The sequence below is a fragment of the Vulpes lagopus genome, chromosome 7, assembly GCF_018345385.1.
Source record: "Vulpes lagopus strain Blue_001 chromosome 7, ASM1834538v1, whole genome shotgun sequence".
Classification (NCBI taxonomy): domain Eukaryota; kingdom Metazoa; phylum Chordata; class Mammalia; order Carnivora; family Canidae; genus Vulpes; species Vulpes lagopus.
The window spans coordinates 6,310,219-6,329,654 of NC_054830.1; the positions used below are offsets into that span (position 1 = coordinate 6,310,219).

Here is a 19,436-nt window from a genome sequence, read left to right on the forward strand (position 1 = left end):
TAAGTTCCATTACATTTGGGGAATACAGCACTCTACAAAATGTCTCTGCCCCTTTGGAGCTTACATTAGGACAGGTTGCACGTGTGACCTGTGTCCCTGGTGTCAAGCCTGGCTTATAACAGATGCTGGTGATTGCTGACTGAGTGAACAAAATGAAGCACATTTTACAGGGGGAAATATCCTAAAATGGCCTCTGCAATGGCCAAGGTGAAGGGAGCAGATGTGAATTCAGGCATAGGGTGGGGTGCAGCATTGGATGCTGACCACCGGGGCTCATGCCTGGCTCCACCCCATTTTAACCTGGGTGTCCACTTGAGAAAATTACTTAACCTTTCAGAACCTCTATTTATTCATCAGGTGTGATCAGGGACAGCCTTACAGAGTAACTGTTGGAGGGCGGGGGGTCAGTGTGGAGTTGAGATTCACACCCGAGTTTGTCTCAAGGTTTCCCCTAGAGACCTGACCTGTGGTGAGTGGAGACCTTTCTGGGAATGAGGGGTGGAAGCAGTGAGGTGGGCTGAGAACCACTCACCATTGAGGTAGAGGCTGTCCTTGTCCAGAGAATAGGGGCCCAGCCGGGTGATGCCACGGGTCTGCTGGCTCAGCTCATGGAACACCTGCTTGGCAGGTAGACCCGGGCTGCTGGGGTGCTGCCGGTAGGTACAGAGGATATCCACCCTTGTTTTGGCGCCATTCTTTACAGACCTGAGGAAGGAGAGATTGATGTTTAGGGAATGCAGCTCATGTGGCACCTCTTCACCTGTGGTCACTCCACACCTCATATCCTGTGTCCTAGCCTTGTTGAACCATTCACAGTTTCTCTACCTGCCCATGCTCTCTCATCCCAGGATCTTTGCACATGCAGTGACTTCTTTCTGGAGATCTCTCCCCTTCTGTCCTTACTTGGGTAATTTCCTGGTCATTCTTTAGATCTCAACTTAGACACCTCCTCCTTCTCCAAGAATCCTCCCACGCTGTCAAGAGAGGGTTCTGGCTGCCACATTCCTCAGGCTTCTCCCATCAAAGCCCTGATTGCTCTCAGTGTGAACATATATTATTTTTTCCTGTTCCTTCCAGATGGTGACCTCTATGAGGGCAAGTAACAGGACAGTGTAGCTCACTGTTGTGCTGAAACCCCAGCACCTCACATATTGCCTATTCCATGTAAAAACCAAAGTCCCGAGGAATAGATAAACAAAATGTGACTTTCATAGTTCAGTATGATATATCCATGCCATGGAATATCATTCAGCATTAAAGATGCAGGAAATCCTGGTGCCTGCCATAGCGTAGATGAACCTTGGGGATTTATGATCAGTGAAATAAGGCAGTCACAGAAAAACCCATATAATTTCACTTGTATGAGGCACCCAAAGTAGTCAAATTATGGAGATGGAAAGCAGAATGGTGATTGCTAACATCTGGGGGTAGAAGGAAGCAGGGTTTGAACAAGTCAAAATCTGTACAGTTTCAGTCGCAAGTTCTGGAGATTGGTTGCATTACAATGTGAATATACTTAACACTACTGAACCAGACACTTAAAATTTTTTCTTTTATGAATATTTTACTACGATTAAAAAATATCAATTCCCGCCTAGACTCTATACTGTGTAGACCCTGCTGATGTCTGGAAACACACCTACTTTCTCTCTGTCCCTTGTTCTCTCTGCTCCAGCCACCCCGGTCTCCTTGCTGTTCACTGCATATGCCAAGCTCATTCCTACCTCAGGACTTTTGCCCATGCTGTTTCCTCTGCCTGGAACAGTTTTCATGGCCATGTCCTTCTTTTCTAACCAGACACAGCTCAGAAATCACCTCCGCAGACAGGCTATCCTGTGCCCTGGGTAAAGCTGCTTTCCCATCTCTATGCATTTCTGCTTCCCATCACCTTACCATATTTGAGACCATATTAGATATTTATTCTCCCACTTAGTTTCTGCTCTCTCCACCAGATGAGTGCAGGGGCAGTGCCTGTCCTGTCACTGTGGTGCCTACGACCTGCCTCAGAAGAGCTGCATCACCAATGAAAGTGAAATGAAAACAAAGATGGAAGACTCCTAACTCTGGGAAATGAACTAGGGGTGGTGGAAGGGGAGGGGGTGGGGGGTGGGGGTGAATGGGTGATGGGCACTGAGGGGGACACTTGACGGGATGAGCACTGGGTGTTATTCTGTATGTTGGCAAATTGAACACCAATAAAAAATAAATTTATTATTCAAAAAATAAATAAAAATTAAAAAAAAAGAAAACAAAGATGGAGAAGTGCTTTGTAAACACCAACAGGATACACCTTGACCTGGAAAAGTGCAAGTAATTGCCCGATGGGCACACAGTGATGAAGAGTTTCAGAACTAGGTAGTGGTAATGGGTGCACAGTATTGTGCATATAACAGATGCCACTGAAATGTATACTTAAAAATGGTGAAAATGGCTAATTGTATGTCCAATACGTATTTTGTCAGAATCATAACAATAAAGTAACATGAAGAAGTGGATTCCAAAAAGGACCCTCCAAGACAGCTTGCCACGACTGGAAGTGACTCCCTCCCACAGTCAGAAGTCCTGTTCTTTGGTGGTGGGCCATGGTGGGTAGAAGGGTTCTCACCTTAGTGAGGTGACCTTGCAGCCTGCATATCGGGCGCCGAGGCTGCTCCTCTGGAACAATGGGCCAAGCTGGAGAGGAAGGAGAGGGCCAGCGTGGTCAGAGCTGGCGACAGCCCCGAGGAGGGGTCGTGGAGGGGGGGACAGGGAAGCTGGCCTCTCACCAGGTGCTGCATGAGGGTGTCCGTGATGTTGAACTTCAGGGAGCCGGGAAGGCCCATATCCGCTGAGTAGCGCAGGTTGTCGATGGTGAAGTTGAGTGTGAATGGCTCCTCACTGACCTCCCCAGCTGCGGTTGGTGCAGAGAGAGCCAAGGATGTGTGGGGAGGTCGAGGCGCCCAACATCAACCCACGGTGGGGCTTCCAAGGACCTCTTGTCTTCCTCCCAATGAACCCGAGGGTCACTTGTTAACAGAGACTACTCCAGCGACAGGTAAGGACAGGCTTAATGATTTGGGGGCTGGATATGGTTTTCCTACCCAGGTGCAGGAGTGGAGGGCTCTGTGAAAACACTGGTGGCTTTGTTCTTTCCAGGAAGGAAAGGCTCCAACTTACCACACTAATTTGGGACTGGGGATAACCTCAGACATTGTCCTCCATTCTCTCTGCTGTCTTTATCTCTCTGTCTCTATCACCCTTTTCCTCTCTCTCTCTCTCTCTCTCACCCAGGTATGCCAATCTTCTATGCATTGGCCACACACAAAAGGCCAACCAGCAGCTGTAACCAGCCTCTCTGTATCTTGATTTACTCATCTACAAGATAATGATTCCTATTTCAAAAGTTGTAATGAGGTTTGAACAAGTCAAATTCTGTACAGTGCTTGAGCACAGTGCTGGGTACAGAGTAAACAACATATAAGTGTTCATCATATAAAACATATAAGAAAATACTTTCTGATCACTCACTACATATGGAGCTCTTTCCCTGGATAAATACGAACTGGGCACTAGAATCATCCACACTGAACAAAAGAGGAACCACAGTACAGAAATGGTTACCTGCCCAGGGTTACATGACTGGACAGGGAGTGTCCAGGTTTGGACCCAGATTCTCCAATCCCAGAGTCCTTTCTTTCTTTTTTTTTAATATTTTATTTATTTATTCATGAGACACACACACACACAGAGAGAGAGAGAGAGAGAGAGAGAGAGAGAGAGAGACAGAGGCAGAGACACAGGCAGAGGGAGAAGCAGGCTCCATGCAGGGAGCCCGATGTGGGACTCGATCCTGGGTCTCCAGGATCAGGTCCTGGGCCAAAGGTGGTGATAAACCACTGAGCCACCCGGGCTGCCCCTAGAGTCCTTTCTAATGACCTCCCCTGTGAAGACACACACTCTTGTTTAGACACGTGCCACTGGCTCAGGGTTCAATAGTTGGGGTGACCTGTGTAGACCCCAGAAGAAGTATAATAAATGAACATATGATAGAAATGAGATCAGAGGCCCAAATGGCCTGACTCCAGAATAGAGAAGCAATGAGCAGCGCAGGGTTAACTATTCAGGATAGACCTCTGGAAGAAAGACTTATCTCCCCTCTTTCCTCCCTCTCCTATTTTTTTATTTTTATTTTTTCCCTCTCCTATTTTTATTACTCCTTCCAAGTTCCCTTTTATCCTTTCCTCCATCCTTCCTTCTTTCCTTCCGTTTTTCTTTCTAATCATCCATACACTTATCCTTTGTTCCTTCAACCTTTCTTTCCATCTATCCATCTTTTCTTTTATCTCCCTCCATTCTTTCTTTCCTTTCTTCTATCATCTATCTGCCCATCCATCTTTCCATCCATCCATCCTCCATGTTTCCATCCATCCACCCACCCTCCCATCCATCTACCCATCTATGCATCCATCCATGTACCCATGACATCCATCCATGCACCATCCTTGCATACAGCATTCCTTCCTTCCTCATTCCTCACTTCCTTCCTTCTTCCTATTCATACCCTTTTCTTTGCATCCTTCTCTCTGTCCTTCCTTCTAACCCCACTGTCTTCCATCTATCCAGCTTCCCTTGCTTTCTTCCTCCACTCTTTCTTTTCTTCCATCTATCCATCCATCTTTCCTTTCTTCCATATCTGTTCCTTCTATCAATCCAGACATCTTTCCTCCATCCTTTTCCCCCTCCATTCATCTTTTCTTCCATCTACCATCTCTATTTCCATTTATCATTACTTCCTTCCTTCCATCTATCCACCCATTCATCCATCCATCTTGCCTTCCCTCCATGTACATTGAATTGATCCTACAATGCTTCTGAACTATTCCAAGGACTGGATACTGATAAACAAAACACAGTCAATGGAACTAACTTTAGCTTATTTTTCCTCCTATCGTTTGGGGAAAGATGGTTGTCATTGGACCTGAGGATCCTGGAACCCTACTGATGTTCAAAGGAGCAAGGGAGGATGCTGTGGTAAAAGACCAGAGATGGACCCAAGAAGAGAGTTTGAGAGGGTTGCAGAAACACTTCTAATGCAAGGGCAATTAATTCTTGAAAAAGCTACAAGATCCTTATTTCAGGATTTGCTGGGGATGCAAAGAGAGTTTGGTCCACGAACTTGAACACAACAGGTATACACCAAAAATTAGCATGTCTTTCTAAAGTAATGAACTGATGGATGAGTGAGATTATGAGTTTTTGGAGACACAGGAACTCTTGGTTCTATTATTTATTTGCTGTGTGGCTTGGCAGCCTCTCGAAGCCTGAGTTTACTCCTCTCTAAAATGGAATTAAGTCACATTATTGTAGTGAGAACTAAAGGATAAGATGTATGTGTTTTTGGATGAACTGTGTCTCCACTCCCCATCACACACCAAAATTGAAGAAGCTATAATCCCTAGTACCTCAGTAGGTGATTGTATTTGGAGACAGGACCTTTAGAGAGGTAATTAAGTTAAAATGAGGCTGTTGGGGTGGGGCCCAATCCATTCTGGCTGCTGTTGGTGTAAGAAAGGGAGTTTAGGACACAGAGGGACCCTGGGAATGTGTGTACAAAGGACTGACCGTGCCAAAAGGCGGCAAGAATGTGTCATCTGCACATCAAGGAGAGGCTGTAGAGAAACCAACCCTGCTGGCACCTTGATCTGGACTTCTAGCCTCCAGCACTATGAGAAAATATATTTCTGTCATCTGAGCCACCCAGCCTGTGGTATTTTGCTTTGGCAACCAGAGCTGACTAAGACAGTATGTAACTTAGCATGGTGCCCAGAAGGTGGTCAACTTCCATATGTGTTCACTGAAAACCCAACGAATGGTGCAACACCGATGCCGAGACACATCCAGAGCAACAAGCATAGAGGTGAGTAAAAGAATAAGAGCAAAGTATCAGGGCAGGGTTTTTAGGAGAATCTGAGTGATAACATGAGAGTCAGGATAATGGGAGGACAGACCTGTATGTGAGAGACACACTTGCCCTGGGCTAGAACTCTCCACCAGAACCAGGGGAGAGGAGGGATGAGTGAGGGGCCCTTCCAGGTATATTCCTCACCGAGGACAGGAGGCAAAGGAGAAGGGACAGGGCCCAGGAATACTCACTAGTGGTAGTCGGGGCTATAGCTCCATAGGTGTAACCTGTGGAGAGAAGGCAGGAGAAGCTGAGCAAGAGTCAGGGTGAGCATAAAGGATTAAGGGAAAGGTAGGATTTAGGGGCCTTTGTGGGAAAAGCAGAGGGGAAGAGGCAGTGGAGGGAAGGAGATTGTAGGTAGCTGGAGCCCATGATTATATCATCAGAATGAAGACTGAGCCCAGACCAGAGGAGATGCACCACAGCAGCTCCTTTTAGAGAAACACAGAGCTCTGGCCGGAGAGAGACCCTGGCTGGAGCATAGCCCCTCACCATTGACATAGAGGCTGTCCCTGTCCAGGGTGAAGGACCCCAGCCGGGTGATGCCATGTGTCTCACGGCTCAGCTCCCAGTACAGCTGCTCTCTGTCCAGCTTGGGGCCTTTGGGCTCAGAATGTACAGTGCAGATCATGTCCACTCCAGTGGCTGCTCCACCTTTCTTAAGCCTGGGGAAGAAAGGACATGGGGACGTGAAAACATAAGGAGGGGTCCTTCTGGATGTGGAAAGCAAGAGAATAGAAGGCAGGTGGCTGAGAGAGTACAGAAAGGTCTGGCTCTGAAGGGGCTCTCCTTAGTGTCTCTAATCTGGGACAACTCCTTCACAACTAAGGACAGAAAACACTTTAATTGTAATTTGCAGACAAGGTACAGTGGTTCTTCTAAGAGGAATGCTTTCATCTAAAACAAATAATCATCTGGATTCCATAAGGATAAACAGGATGCCTCATCTCTAAGCCTTGAGCATTCCCAACATCTGGGCATAAAGAACACATGAAGGTGTTAATGGTGGGTGCTGGACGCCAGCAGTGCCAAAGGCATGCCCAGGAACTGAGCCCCGCTAGCTAGCACATGAGAGTCCACCAGACCCAACACATCCCTCCATTGGGGGGTCTCACCTGAGCGAGGCCAGTCTGCAGCCAGCATAGAGGGGGCCAATACTGGTCTTACTGAACAAAAGCCTGAGCTGGTGAGGAAAGAGAGAGGGCGTGAGCAAAAGGGCTAAAGGACTATGTGGGCAGGCGTGTGGTGGGGCTGATGGTAGACATTGAGGGGTTCTTACTCGGTGCTGGAGGATCCTCTCAGTAGAGTTGAACTTTGAAGAAGTTGAGTGCCCCATGTCTTCAGTGTAGTGCAGATTGGTGATGGTGAAGTTCAGGGTGAAGGACACCAGAGTGGGGCCAGTGGCTGCAGTGGGGGAGGAATAGAAAATTGTCCAGTTTGCACGATAGTAAGGACACCAAGGTTGCCTGGAGCTCTAACAGTGGAGAACCAGCAATGGACCTAAGTACAGCCATGGACTGCAGAAGCTGAAGGAGAGAATATTATGAGGTTTTTAAGACATCAGCAACCTTTGCTCACTCATTCAGCAAGTGTGTATCTAATGTATACGCGGCTCTGTGCTGGGGTCCGTGGGTCCAAGGATGAATAGGGCATAGTCTCTTAATACTGTGGCCAGGAGAGTGGCTAGACCATTATGCTACAGGAGAGCCAGAAGGGTGTACAATTCCAGGGAGACACCCAACCAACAATTGAGGACTGCACCCAGGAGGAAGCATCATTTCAGGTGTTACCAAAGGCATAAATAAGAGTTAGGTGAACATGAGCTGAGCAAGTAGAAGAGTGCTTAAGCAGAAGAATCAGTCTGGGCTTGAGCCCGACAGGAGGACAGAGCAGTTGCACCCAAGGGACTTGAATGTTTTCATTATGGGCATGTAAAAGTATACACATGAGACTGGAAGAGCCCTCTGAGCCCAGAAAGGGGCGGGCAGCGACTGTGCATCTCAGGGATTTGGACACGACTTGTAGATAACATGGAGTCATCCAAAGATTGTGAACAAGACAGGAGCTACATGGACAGAGGTACATTGGGAGGGCCATTGCAGTTGCTGTGCAGAGGAAACCAGAGTAGAGGCTACTGCATTAGTCCTAGCAAAAAAATGTCAGTGGCTTGAATAAAGGCTGAATGACACAGATGTAGAGAAAGGACTTGCAAGATATTATGAAGGGAGAAGAGATGATTTGGTGGTAGATGGATGTGGGAGGTGAGTGAGAGGGTGGGTCAAGGTTGGCATCTGTGGGTAGGAGTATGGGTCCCCATTCACCCGAGGCTGGGGGTGGAGCAGGGGTGCACAGGGCAGGCCATGGGCTCCTGCACACTTCCATTCTAAGGGCAGGGACTCACAGGGTTGCAGAGACTCCTGAAGCCTCTGAATACTCACTGCTGGGGGTGGTGGCCTGGGTCTTGCGGGTGTAACCTGCACAGGGAGAGGGAGGAAGGGTGACGAGGGTGAGTAATCACAGAAAGGGAGGAATGGAGAGGAGGATGTGGGCCTGTTGAAATGTGGACCAAGATGGCAATCCCTCACCATTGATGTAGAGACTGTCTGGGTCCAGGGTGTAGATACCCAGCCTAGTGACGCCTCTGGTCAGCTGGCTCAGCTCCTGGTACAGCCGCTCTCTGTCCAGCCCAGAGCCCATGGGGTCAGGGCGGTGGGTGCAGATGGCATCCACTCCAGTGGCTGCCCCATCCTTCTCGGGCCTGGGGAGGTTTGGGAGGGGTAACACTAGATGGAGTCCCAGGGCAGGGCTCCTGGGACCTTGGGGGCAGGCCAGGAGGGGGCCAGGGCAAGTGAGAAGGCTGGCACCCACTTCTGGCCAGCCGGGGAATGTGCAAACAGTCATGGGGGGCGGGGGCAGGATTTCTTAAATTGCAAATCTGAAACCTGCAACCTCAGAGCATGGGGACAGGAGAGCTGCTACTTGAGACAGGTGAAAAGCTGGAATTTGGATTAAAGCAAGTGGAAAAGGCAAGCTTGCCTTGAGAGGAATCCTGGGGAAGGAACTGAAAATCCAAAGGAAATGCCTTCTTTGGTCAAAGGGAGGCAGGAGGGAATTGGGAAGCATGATCCAGACTAGGGGCTCTGCAGAAGCTGGGGACAGTGTGTGTGTGTGTGTGTGGGGGGGGTTACAACCAGAAGAGGCCTTGGTTCTGGAGCCAGTAGCTCCTGAATTCCACCTCTGCTGAGGACATGGACAGAGAGGCCAGGTAGGAAGCAGAGGGAACTCTGGGGTCCTCAGGGAGCCCTTGACGCAGCCCTGGCCGGGGATTGCAAGGTCTCACCTGAGCAAGGTCAGTCTGCAGCCGGAGTACAGGGGGCCCAGACTGGTGTTTTTGAACAAAGGTCCGAGCTGTGGGTGAGAGCAAGGGAAGTAAATAGATCATCTGAGATGCAGGGGCAGGATGGGCATGGGTGGGTGGGGCAAGAATAAGGTGGGAGGGGCTAGTCCCAAGGTCGGGGCAGGCATGGGCGGCCTGATGGTCAGGATGAGGCATGAAGGCTGGTTGGGCGGGACTGGCAGGGGGAGGTGTGCGGGGCTCTCACCTGGCGCTGCAGGGACTTCTCTGTGCTGTTGAATTTCAAGGAGCCTGGAGGCTGCATGTCCTCCGTATAGGGCAGGTTGGTGACAGTGAAGTTGAGGGTGAATGGCACCAGGGGTTGTCCGGTGGCTGCAGCAGTGGAGGGAGATGGGAGGCTACCTTGAGTCAGGCCAGGGATGGATATATGGGCAGGGCCTGGGACCCACAGCTACCTCACTGGAGACTGCACAGCAAATGCTGGGGGGCCTTGGGGACCTAATGCCAGAACCACCAGTGTGGACCACAGGAGACCAATCCAAGCAGCAGGTGAAGGTGGGCAGGATTTGCAGGGGACAATCTACCACCTAACGTTCTTATTTATTCAAGCCCACGTACAGGTACTTTTTTCCGTGCACCTGACCTGGACCACATGGTGGCCCTTTCTCTGTGTCCAGCCAACAGCACAGAGGTGATGCACAGCTGAAGCTTACTGCGATGACTTCCCAGCCTGCATCCTCGACCCCTTCCCTCCCTGACAGCTGGAGGTGTAGGCAGGGGCATGCTGCTTCCTTCCCTAATGAGGGGTGGGGGGCAGAGCTCCTGAAGACCCTTGAGTACTCACCACTGGGGGCGGTCACTGGTGTCTGGTGGGTGTAGCCTGTAGAGAGAGGACATAAGAGAGAGGAGGTGCTGAGGTGGAGAAGGAATAAAGAAGCTTTGCGGGGTGGGGGTGGACCATGAGCTTCACAGCTCAGCGGAGCGTGGGTGGCCACTGCTCACCATTGACACAGAGACTGTCCTGCTCCAGGCTGTAGTGGCCCAGCCAGGTGACACCATGGGTCAGCCGGCTCAGCTCCCAGTACAGCTGCTCTCTATCCAGCCCGGGGCCTGCAGGCTCCAGGCGGCGGAAGCAGATGGCATTCACGTGGGTGGCTGCTCCGGCCTTCTCGGGCCTGGGGAGGGCAGGACACAACAGTGCAGATGATTAAGGTCCATTTGTGGAGAGTCCTTGAGGGGTACCATTATGGGGGATACCATGGGGACAGCTAGGAAGTAGTGGGGCTTCTGTTGACAGGCCCCAGGAGGCCCATCAGCCACTGCTGAGAGAACCTGCTCCACATTCTGAAATGTGGCCACCTTCTGAGTCCAGGCCTCCAGGTGCTCCGTGATCCACGGTCATCACAGCACCAAATCCCACTTAAGATGGGAATCTTCCCTTGTTAGGAATTTGCTGAAATCCTCTGGCCCCCTACTGCCTGTGTATGAAGCCCCACTGCGCCTGCCCCATCAAGTACAACAGGTCATCCACCACCTGCCCTGTGCATCTCCCTGCCTCCCCACCCCTGCTGGTGAGCATTTCTGCTCTGCACGCTCTGCTCCACCTGTGCTTCCTTCTCCCTGAATCATTCCTCCTGGCCCGGAGCTGTGTCTCCTGGCCACAGCGACCTTCTTGCTAGGAACTGAGCTGCCGCTTCAGCTCCTCCTAGACCCACTTCCCGTATCCCAACACTTCAATAGGATCTCTGGGCCTCAGTTTCATATCTGTAAGATGGGTAGGATCATGGTACCCAGGTGTATCCTGTGAAGATTAAGTCTGTTGATATAAGCATAATGCTTCTAATAGGATCTGCTGCATCCCTAAGTGCCAGGGAAGTGTCTGTCACTATTTTATTTAGTATTATTTTTGCTATTAATTATATGTCTATATATATAATTACAAAATTCACATATAATAATCACACGCAACTAATTTGTATAAATGTGTTTGTTTACATTATAATTAATATAATACACGCTTCTTGATAGCAGAATCTGTGCTTTGGCCTCCACGGAGATTTCAGGGCTCAGCAAAGAGCTTGGACATAGTAGGTGTTCAAGCAATGTTTATGGATGGAAAGAAAATTTGTGGAACTCCAGGCCAGGGGAGTGGAGAGGTCACTTCTGCTGTGGGTGCATCAGCATCGTGGGCTAGGCCCTGAGACAAAGGGCTTTATTCCATCTGTCTCTATCCTAGCACCTTAGTGAGGGAATGCTTTCTTAGATTCTATTTTTGGAGGCAGGGAGATATCTTGGAGAGCTGTCCACTGAGGCTAAAGCCTCCAGGGGATCTTGGAGTGGAGAATCTCACTAATGCTCAGAAGCCCCATCACTCAGTGAAGTGAGGCCAAGTTGCACCTCTCTACCCTGGAAGGGAGCAGGGAAGTGAAGGCTGCGATTACAGGGAGGGGGAGTGAACTGATGGTTCTTCCCAAAGAAGCAAAACAAGCTTAGTGGGAAACGGTATGGACTCTGAAGAGGCTAGGTTTGAATCCTGGCTCGGCCATTTGGCAGCCATTGGCTCTGGGAAAGTTCCTTAACCTGTTTGTGCTTGATTTCTCATCTGTAAAATAGAGATAACAGTAGTGACATTAAGAGAGTCTAGGGACATGATGGACAGGAAGCATTTCACCCAGTGACTCTGACCTGGGGTGCTCTGCATCTCAGGAGACATCTGGAAATGTCTGGTGACAGATTTGGTTGTCCCCAACTTCAGGGGTTGGGGTACTTACAGCATCTATCTAGTGGCCAAGATGCTGCTAAATATCCTATCGTGCAGAGGATAACCACCCATGACAATAACTAGCTGGTCAATAGTGACCAAACATTGAGAACCCCAATGTCTGACACATACTAAGTACCGGCTGAGTGTTAGCCAGAAATATTTAATGCAGTGTGGGGCCGGAGGCACAGTAGACCAGGGATTGCATCCTTTGGGAAGGATCAGAGGTGCATCCTTTATGAAGGATTTTGGTGCATACTTTGCAGTTGCTATGTTTCGTCATTTTGTTCCTATCAAATACCCCGTGGGAGATTTGAGGCTCAGGAGGAGGGGAAGGTCCAGCCAGAGCAGGACCTGGGGGGCCAGCAGCCCAAAGGACAGGCTACCCCAGGTTGGGAGTTGGAAAGGGCTGAAGCCAAAGGGAAGACCTAGCCCTAGCCATGGTAAGAATCTCCGCTGTGCTTCACTGGGCCATCTCCTAGGGGGTCCCACCTGAGCGAGGTCAGTCTGCAGCCAGAGTAGAAGGAGCCAACAGTGGTGTTCTTGAATAATGGTCTGAGCTGTTGAAGGAGAAGGAGGTGAGTAGGACTGAGCTGGACAGGGGCAGGACAGGGAGGGACATGGGTGGGGCATGAGGGAGGTGGGTGGGGCTGGCATCTGCTGGGAGGCGGGGGAAGAGTGGGCGGGGGGGGGGGGGTATGTGGGAGGAGCTGGGCAGGGTATGGGGGAGGTGGGTGGAGCTGGCCTCAGAGGGTAGGTGGGGATCAGTGGGTGGTGGGATGAGGTGGGTGGGACTCTCACCAGGTTCTGCAAGATCTTCTCTATTTTGTTGAACTTGGCTGAGCCTATTAGCTGCATGTCCTCCGTGTAGTGCAGGTTGGTGATGGTGAAGTTAAGGGTGAATGGAACCAGGTCGGGTCCAGAGACTGCAGTGAGGTTGGGCGAGAAATATCCCCCGAGTCACTGCCTTAGCTGGATTTAGGGATGGAGGGATGGTGGGGGTAGTGTCTGGATCCACATCCCTGGTGCCCAGTATATTCACATCTGGTGCGAGAGTTCAGAATATCTCCTCCCCAAATGGGGAACTTTATTTTGTTATTCTACTAATACAGTAATGATATAAACAATGGCCCTAAATAGCAATAATAATGATAAGACCTGATGTTTGGTAAGAGGTCACTCTGTGCTAAGAGCTTTTCATCCAGTATCTCATGTCATCCTCAAGCAAACCCTGGAAGTGAATCCTCTTATTTATCCCCACAACTGACAGAGGATGAAAATAAATTTCAGAGAAATTAAGTCACTTCCTCAAAGCCTCACAGCTGTTTTAGGGCAGAAGCTCAGATTCTAGAGTTTGAATGACTTGAACATGAGTCCTGCCCATCCACTGGCTGCGCGACCTCAGAAAAACACCCAGATCCCCAAGAACCAGCCTGTTTCTCTTCAACAGAGAAAGATCAGTGTCCATCTGCTGGGACTGAAGATGGTACATGTGAGGCAGAGTCCCCATCATGTGACAAACAATCAGTGAATGCCGCTGTCATGGCTTTGTAGTCATTTTTCTCGTTGCTACTTATGCCTGCTTCCTCTGCTTTAGTCTCTGCGCTCTGGGAATTAGTTCTGGATTTGACCTTGACTATTTCCATTCCATTCTAGAGAAAGTAAAGCTTTAAGAATTGTTCTAGAATGTACCACTGCATCTAATCTCACTACTCACCCCCTGGGTCCCCTCAGGCCAGCATGGTCACAAGTTGGACCATGGCATGACACATGGGGTGGACTGTAAAAGTGACCACAAATTCTTCACCTCCCCAAGCTGTCCCCTTGCTTTGAGCTGTGTGTGCATACTCTCTTGCTCTTCTCGTTGCAAAGCACAGGTGTATGGTGAGAGGAAAGGAGACATGGAGAGAAGGCTCTCACCTGTAGGGCTGGAGGAGATTGGAGCCGCCGAGGTTTCTGAGGGCGTGGAAGTCACAGGGACTGAGGAGGAAGCAGCATAAATAAGAAAGATGAAGCCCCCGTCACCTTGGAGATGCCAGAGACAGGAGCTCTTGATGCCCCTGATGCCCAGCCCGAGTCACGGAAGGCAGAGGTGGGGAAAGGAGGGGGACCAGGCCCCTACGGCTCCATTCCTCCATGAGGCCCTGGGTGGGGAGAGGGAGCAGCTGTTCCCATGAGCTGTGGGCACATGAAGCCATCTAGGATTTGAGCACTTACCACTGGGGCTGGAGGTCAGTGGTGGTCTGGTGTAACCTGCAGGAAGTGGATAAGAGTGAGGTGGGATGTTTGAAAGGCTTAAGTGAGGGATGATGGGGCTGGACCATTGGTGGAAGAACAGTTGCCATGAGGAGGCCCTGTCCCTTCCACACTGTGGATGGTGCCTCCCAGAACGTTTATCTGACTTTCCACCTGCCTCTGTGTGATATAGCCTTTGGTGGGGAAGGGGGATCTCATAAGGAAAGGAAGAAGGAGGAGAGAAAAGTCTAGAGGCAGATGCAGGTGTATCCTCTGGCCAGAGCTCAGAGCATCCACAGAATAGTCCATCTGGGGTGCAGGAGGAGACCCCTGTCGCCACCAGATGCTCACCGTTGACATAGAGACTATCCCTGTCCAGGAAGTAGGTACCGAGCTGAGTGACACCACGGGTCTGGTGGCTCAGCTCCCAGTAGAGCCGCTCCCTGTCCAGCTGGAGACCCGAGGGGTCAGGTTGGTAAGTGCAAACAGCGTCAACTCCAGTGGCTGATCCACCCTTTTCAGGCCTGAGGGGAGAAGGACATGGGTATGGGAACAGGACGGAGGGGCATCCCTGCCAGGACATCCTTTCAACAGCCCACTTGTATGTGAATACCTGTTTATCTGCCCTCTTGGTCCAGACATAAGCTGCTCATAAGAGAAGGGACATCCTTGCCCAATAAAGGACCAGAGTGGGTGTTCTAGAGTCAGGTGACCATTGGTTCAAACCTTAGCTCTGTCACTTGTTGAATAATCCACGTGTCTGACTCGGTTCTCCCATGTTTGCAGTGTGGATAAAGCTCTAACCCTATTGCTGGAATGCCATGGGGTTCGGAAATGACTGATCTATCACACCTAGCTCTGGTGCCAAATGCTCATCAATTAATTGTTTAATTAAACAAATATCCACAGAGCTGGATATTTACAGTCCCTAGCACTGGATAGCAGCTCTGAACAACCCAATGTTTGGACCTGAGCATCTGAGCATGAGATGCTGCATAGCAAAGCCCCCCACCCACTGGCCACCTGCTCCCCATATTCTCAGCTATCTGGGGAAGGAAGCAGGAAAAATTAACCCTGATGGGACAACCTGGGGGAACTAGCAGGCTGCACTGCCAGAGGGTATTCCTGGGGAGAAACAGAATATCCCTTGGGCCTCAACAGGATGGAAGTGACCTTGAGCTAAGTTGCTTCTAGCTCTGGTCTCCTAGGAACTTGCTACAGGTGCAATGTCAGTTGTGATACCTGGTGATGTTGCTTATGGTGAAAATGACCCCTCGTTGGTGACCTGCATCTTCTCTGGGAGGGCAGAAAACGGACAATAATACCTGGCGGGAAGCTAGAGCTTTGGGCTTCCTTTGGTTATGGCAAACCTCTTAACTTGTCAGGACTGTTACAAGAGATATTAGTTACCTTTTGGGACATGGGACATGTAAGCCGGGGGAGCTTGATCACCTATCTACTGAGGTTATAGTTCTTCTTTTTAAAATTTAATTTAATTCTTTAATTTAAATCAAAGTCACCTAACATATAGTGTAGTATTCGTTTCAGGGGTAGAATTTAGTGACTCATCAGTTCCATATAACTCCCAGTGACCGTTACATCAAGTGCTTTCTTTAATGCCCATCACCCTGTTACCCCATCCCCCCATCCACCTTCCCTCCAGCGACCTCCACTGAAGTCATATTTATTAATTGTCACCTGGATGCCAAAAGAATAGTCCTTGGACTGCCAAGAAGGTTCTTACAAGAAAAGAAATGCCCAGTGCTGCCCCGCTGGCATGCCCTTTCCTGTCTGTGTATGGCTTGTTCAGGTCTTGCAAGTCTGATTATCTGATTGGGCTTAAGATGACCCAGAGAGGGCAGAGCATGGGTCTGGACCAGAGCTGGGAACTGTGTGAGACAAGCAAGGGGCCTGGACACAACATCTAACGGAAGAGAGTGCTTACTCTCAGGGCTGTGCAAACATCGAGTTAGTCCCTGTGCGTGAGCACCTCCTTCGATACTGTGCTCAAGGTATCTTGCTGGCCTCCCTAGTCCGGACCCTGGCTAGCCCAACCAGCCCACACCTTATTACACCTGCTAAGGCCAAAAAGGAGGCCTCACCTGAGTGCCGTCACTCTGCAGCCAGTGTAGAGTGAACCAATGCTGCTGTTGGCAAACAACGGCTTGAGCTGAGAAGAATGAAGTGAGTGAATGAAAAAGAAATGTAAAACCAATCATCATTTCAAAACACAGTATTTTACAAGGAAACAGCAACTCCCCAATCGTCTCACTACAACACTGAATTCTCAAAAGAACCCTCTGGGCTAAAGGCTTTTATTATCTTACTTTTACGGATGAGCCAATGATACCAAAAGGCAAGATCACTACTCCGAAGGCCCATCACCTGCCTGTGGCAGTTCCGAGTTTTGAACCCAGAAACTGTCCGCCCTGGGGCCCTCCGTATTCTCCAAAAGCACAGTAGGGAGACTCAAAGAGGATGGGGAGGATGGAAAAGAGGGATGGGCAGCAGGGGGCTCTCACCAGGCCTTGTAGAACTGACTTGGTGGAGTTGAACTTCGCAGAGCCCGGCCGCATGTCCTTCGTGTAGCGCAAGTTGATGATGGTGAAGTTGAGGGTAAAGGGCGCTGGGGCGTGGCCAGCAGCTGCAGAGGGACAGGAGGAGAGGAGGCCATGCCTTGAGTCAGGCCTGGATCAGATGTGGGGCAAAGGGCCACTGGGACACAGCTCCAGCCTGCTCAGAGGACCCATCATCTTGGAGATACTAGGGAGAGGCTGCCCTCCCCTGGGAGTCTCCTGAGTATCATTCTCTGTTCATGTGAGGCTGGAGATGGGGTGGGGGTGGGGAGTGGAGGCAGCTTTGGCCACATACGGAAATGGAAGATGCTGGTGTCTGGGTGTTACATAATGAGCCAGAGATGGTGCCTGCATATGAGCTCATGGGGTACTTAATTCTTCACAGCAGGCTGGGATCCATGAGCTCAAAAGCCTGCCAGCACCAAACTCAACATTTTATATCCAGTTCTTTTAAATATAGCCCAAACAGGCAGATTTCAGCCGATTTCAGTCACTTTGAGCCTGCCTGCTTTGCATACCCCCGAAACTGCACCCAATAGCTGGGAGCTATAAAATAGATGGACCCCGTGGCTTTGGAGAGCCTGAGCCACTGCTGCTGGGCAGAGCTGTGCAACCCAGAGACTCCTCGCCAGGCTGCCGGGTGACATCACCTAGACAGGAGAATGTCTTCTCCGACCACTCCCCTCCCCTGGGAGTCCTCTTGCACTTCCCCCTTTTGAGAAGGGATGCCCACCCAGAACCTCCTGAAGATGTCACAGGCTGACACCTGCTGGGAAGGCAAACCTGCGCTACTCACAAACATTTGTGCTTGCTACTGTCATCTAGTGGTCATGTTTTTTCTTTGCTCAACCTAGAAATACCTAAAAATCCCAATAGCCAAACTGTTGAAGGAGCCTCTGTGTCCATCGAAAGATGAATGGATAAAGATGTGGTCTGTGTATACAATGGAATATTCCTCAGCCATTAGAAACGACAAATACCCACCATTTGCTTCAACGTGGATGGAACTGGAGGGTATTATGCTGAGTGAAGTAAGTCAATCGGAGAAGGACAAACATTATATGGTCTCATTCATTTGGGGAATATAAAAAATAGTGAAAGGGAATAAAGGGGAAAGGAGAAAAAAATGAGTGGGAAATATCAGAAAGGGAGACAGAACATGAGAGACTCCTAACTCTGGGAAACGAACTAGGGGTGGTGGAAGGGGAGGTGGGCGGGGGGTGGGGGTGACTGGGTGACGGGCACTTGACGGGATGAGCACTGGGTGTTATTCTGTATGTTGACAAATTGAACACCAATAAAAAAATAAATTTATTAAAAAAAGAAAATAGGTAAAAAAGAAAGAAAGAAAGAAAGAAAGAAAGAAAGAAAGAAAGAAAGAAAGAAAGAAAGAAAGAAAGAAAGAAAGAAAGAAAATAGGTGAGAAACCCATAGCTGAAGACCATGAGACTGTCTTGGCTTGAGCCAGTTTCTTCCTCCTCCCGGGTCACCTTTGAAGACCCGCCCAGACAGGTTCAGCTTTCAATGCTGCGTTTGAAAATTGACCTCAGGAGCAATTTGCCAACTAACAATTTCTTTCCCCAACTTACTCATTTAATAAGATGTATCGTGTGAATAATTCCTCTCAAGAATATTCTTACTCAAAAGTATATTTAAAACAAGCAGGCAAAGCCAGCTTCTGTTCTGTTGTCTTTAAAAATCAAAGTCCTAGGGGCATCTGGGTGGCTCAGCGGTTGAGTGTCTGCCTTTGGCTCAGGTCGGGATCCTGGGATCCTGGGATGGGTCAGTCCTGGGATCAAGTCCAGCATCGGGCTCCCCGCAGGGAGCCTACCTCTCCCTCGGCCAATGTCTCTGCCTCTCTCTCTCTGTGTCTCTTATGAATAAATAAATAAAAAATCTTTAAAAAAAGAAAAAAAGCCACCTACCAAAGGGAGATATTTGGGGAAAATGTGAGTACAAACTGCAATGCTAGATGACGCCATAATATTCTTATTTTTTGAAGCACAGTAATGCTATTATGGTTACATAAGGCAATGTCCTGATTTTGTGGGGATTCTTGCTGAAATCTTTAATGGTGAAGCCTCATGATATTTGCAAGTTTCACGTGGATCAGGGAAAAAAAAAATTATGTCTACATCTTTGTCTAGTCAGTTCTACCATGATGCTTGTTTTGAAAACACAATTTTTTCAGGGGCATTGATACATTAGGTAGCTGTGAACACAACGTAGATTTCGTGTGTGTGTGTGTGTGTGTGTGTGCAATTTTGTCTGCAAGACACACAAAAGCTGAACCCTGAACGCAGCTAAACCCCCCTCTGTAGGTGTACACAAAATGCATGGACACGACTCAAGCGTCTACTGGCTCAATCACACCCCTGAGGTATTAGGAGGGATGGCCCTACTCATCCTGGGTTTCCGCTTTCTGTAGGATTTCAGGTAACCCTCCTTCTATACTTTGCAATAGCGCACAAGCTTTAATCCACTTGCTAACTACTTCCACAAGCCAACAACGTCAGGCCTCTTTCAGAGTAAAGTGCTGCATTTATTGCACTAATTTATATTTCTTAG

At 49.3% G+C, this 19,436-nt stretch overlaps 1 protein-coding gene across 1 annotated transcript in view; it reads right to left on the reverse strand.

The window, feature by feature from the left end:
* Nucleotides 1-19,436, reverse strand: part of MUC16 (mucin 16, cell surface associated) — a 90,523-nt gene that overhangs the window by 15,564 nt on the left and 55,523 nt on the right. The window contains 20 exon segments of the mRNA XM_041761424.1: nt 533-705; nt 2,606-2,673; nt 2,766-2,894; nt 6,086-6,168; nt 6,434-6,606; nt 7,057-7,124; nt 7,221-7,345; nt 8,380-8,415; nt 8,527-8,699; nt 9,282-9,349; nt 9,544-9,668; nt 10,141-10,176; nt 10,299-10,471; nt 12,550-12,617; nt 12,859-12,983; nt 13,978-14,037; nt 14,275-14,310; nt 14,644-14,816; nt 16,395-16,462; nt 16,815-16,936. Of these exon segments, the coding sequence (XP_041617358.1) occupies nt 533-705; nt 2,606-2,673; nt 2,766-2,894; nt 6,086-6,168; nt 6,434-6,606; nt 7,057-7,124; nt 7,221-7,345; nt 8,380-8,415; nt 8,527-8,699; nt 9,282-9,349; nt 9,544-9,668; nt 10,141-10,176; nt 10,299-10,471; nt 12,550-12,617; nt 12,859-12,983; nt 13,978-14,037; nt 14,275-14,310; nt 14,644-14,816; nt 16,395-16,462; nt 16,815-16,936 (2,082 nt within the window).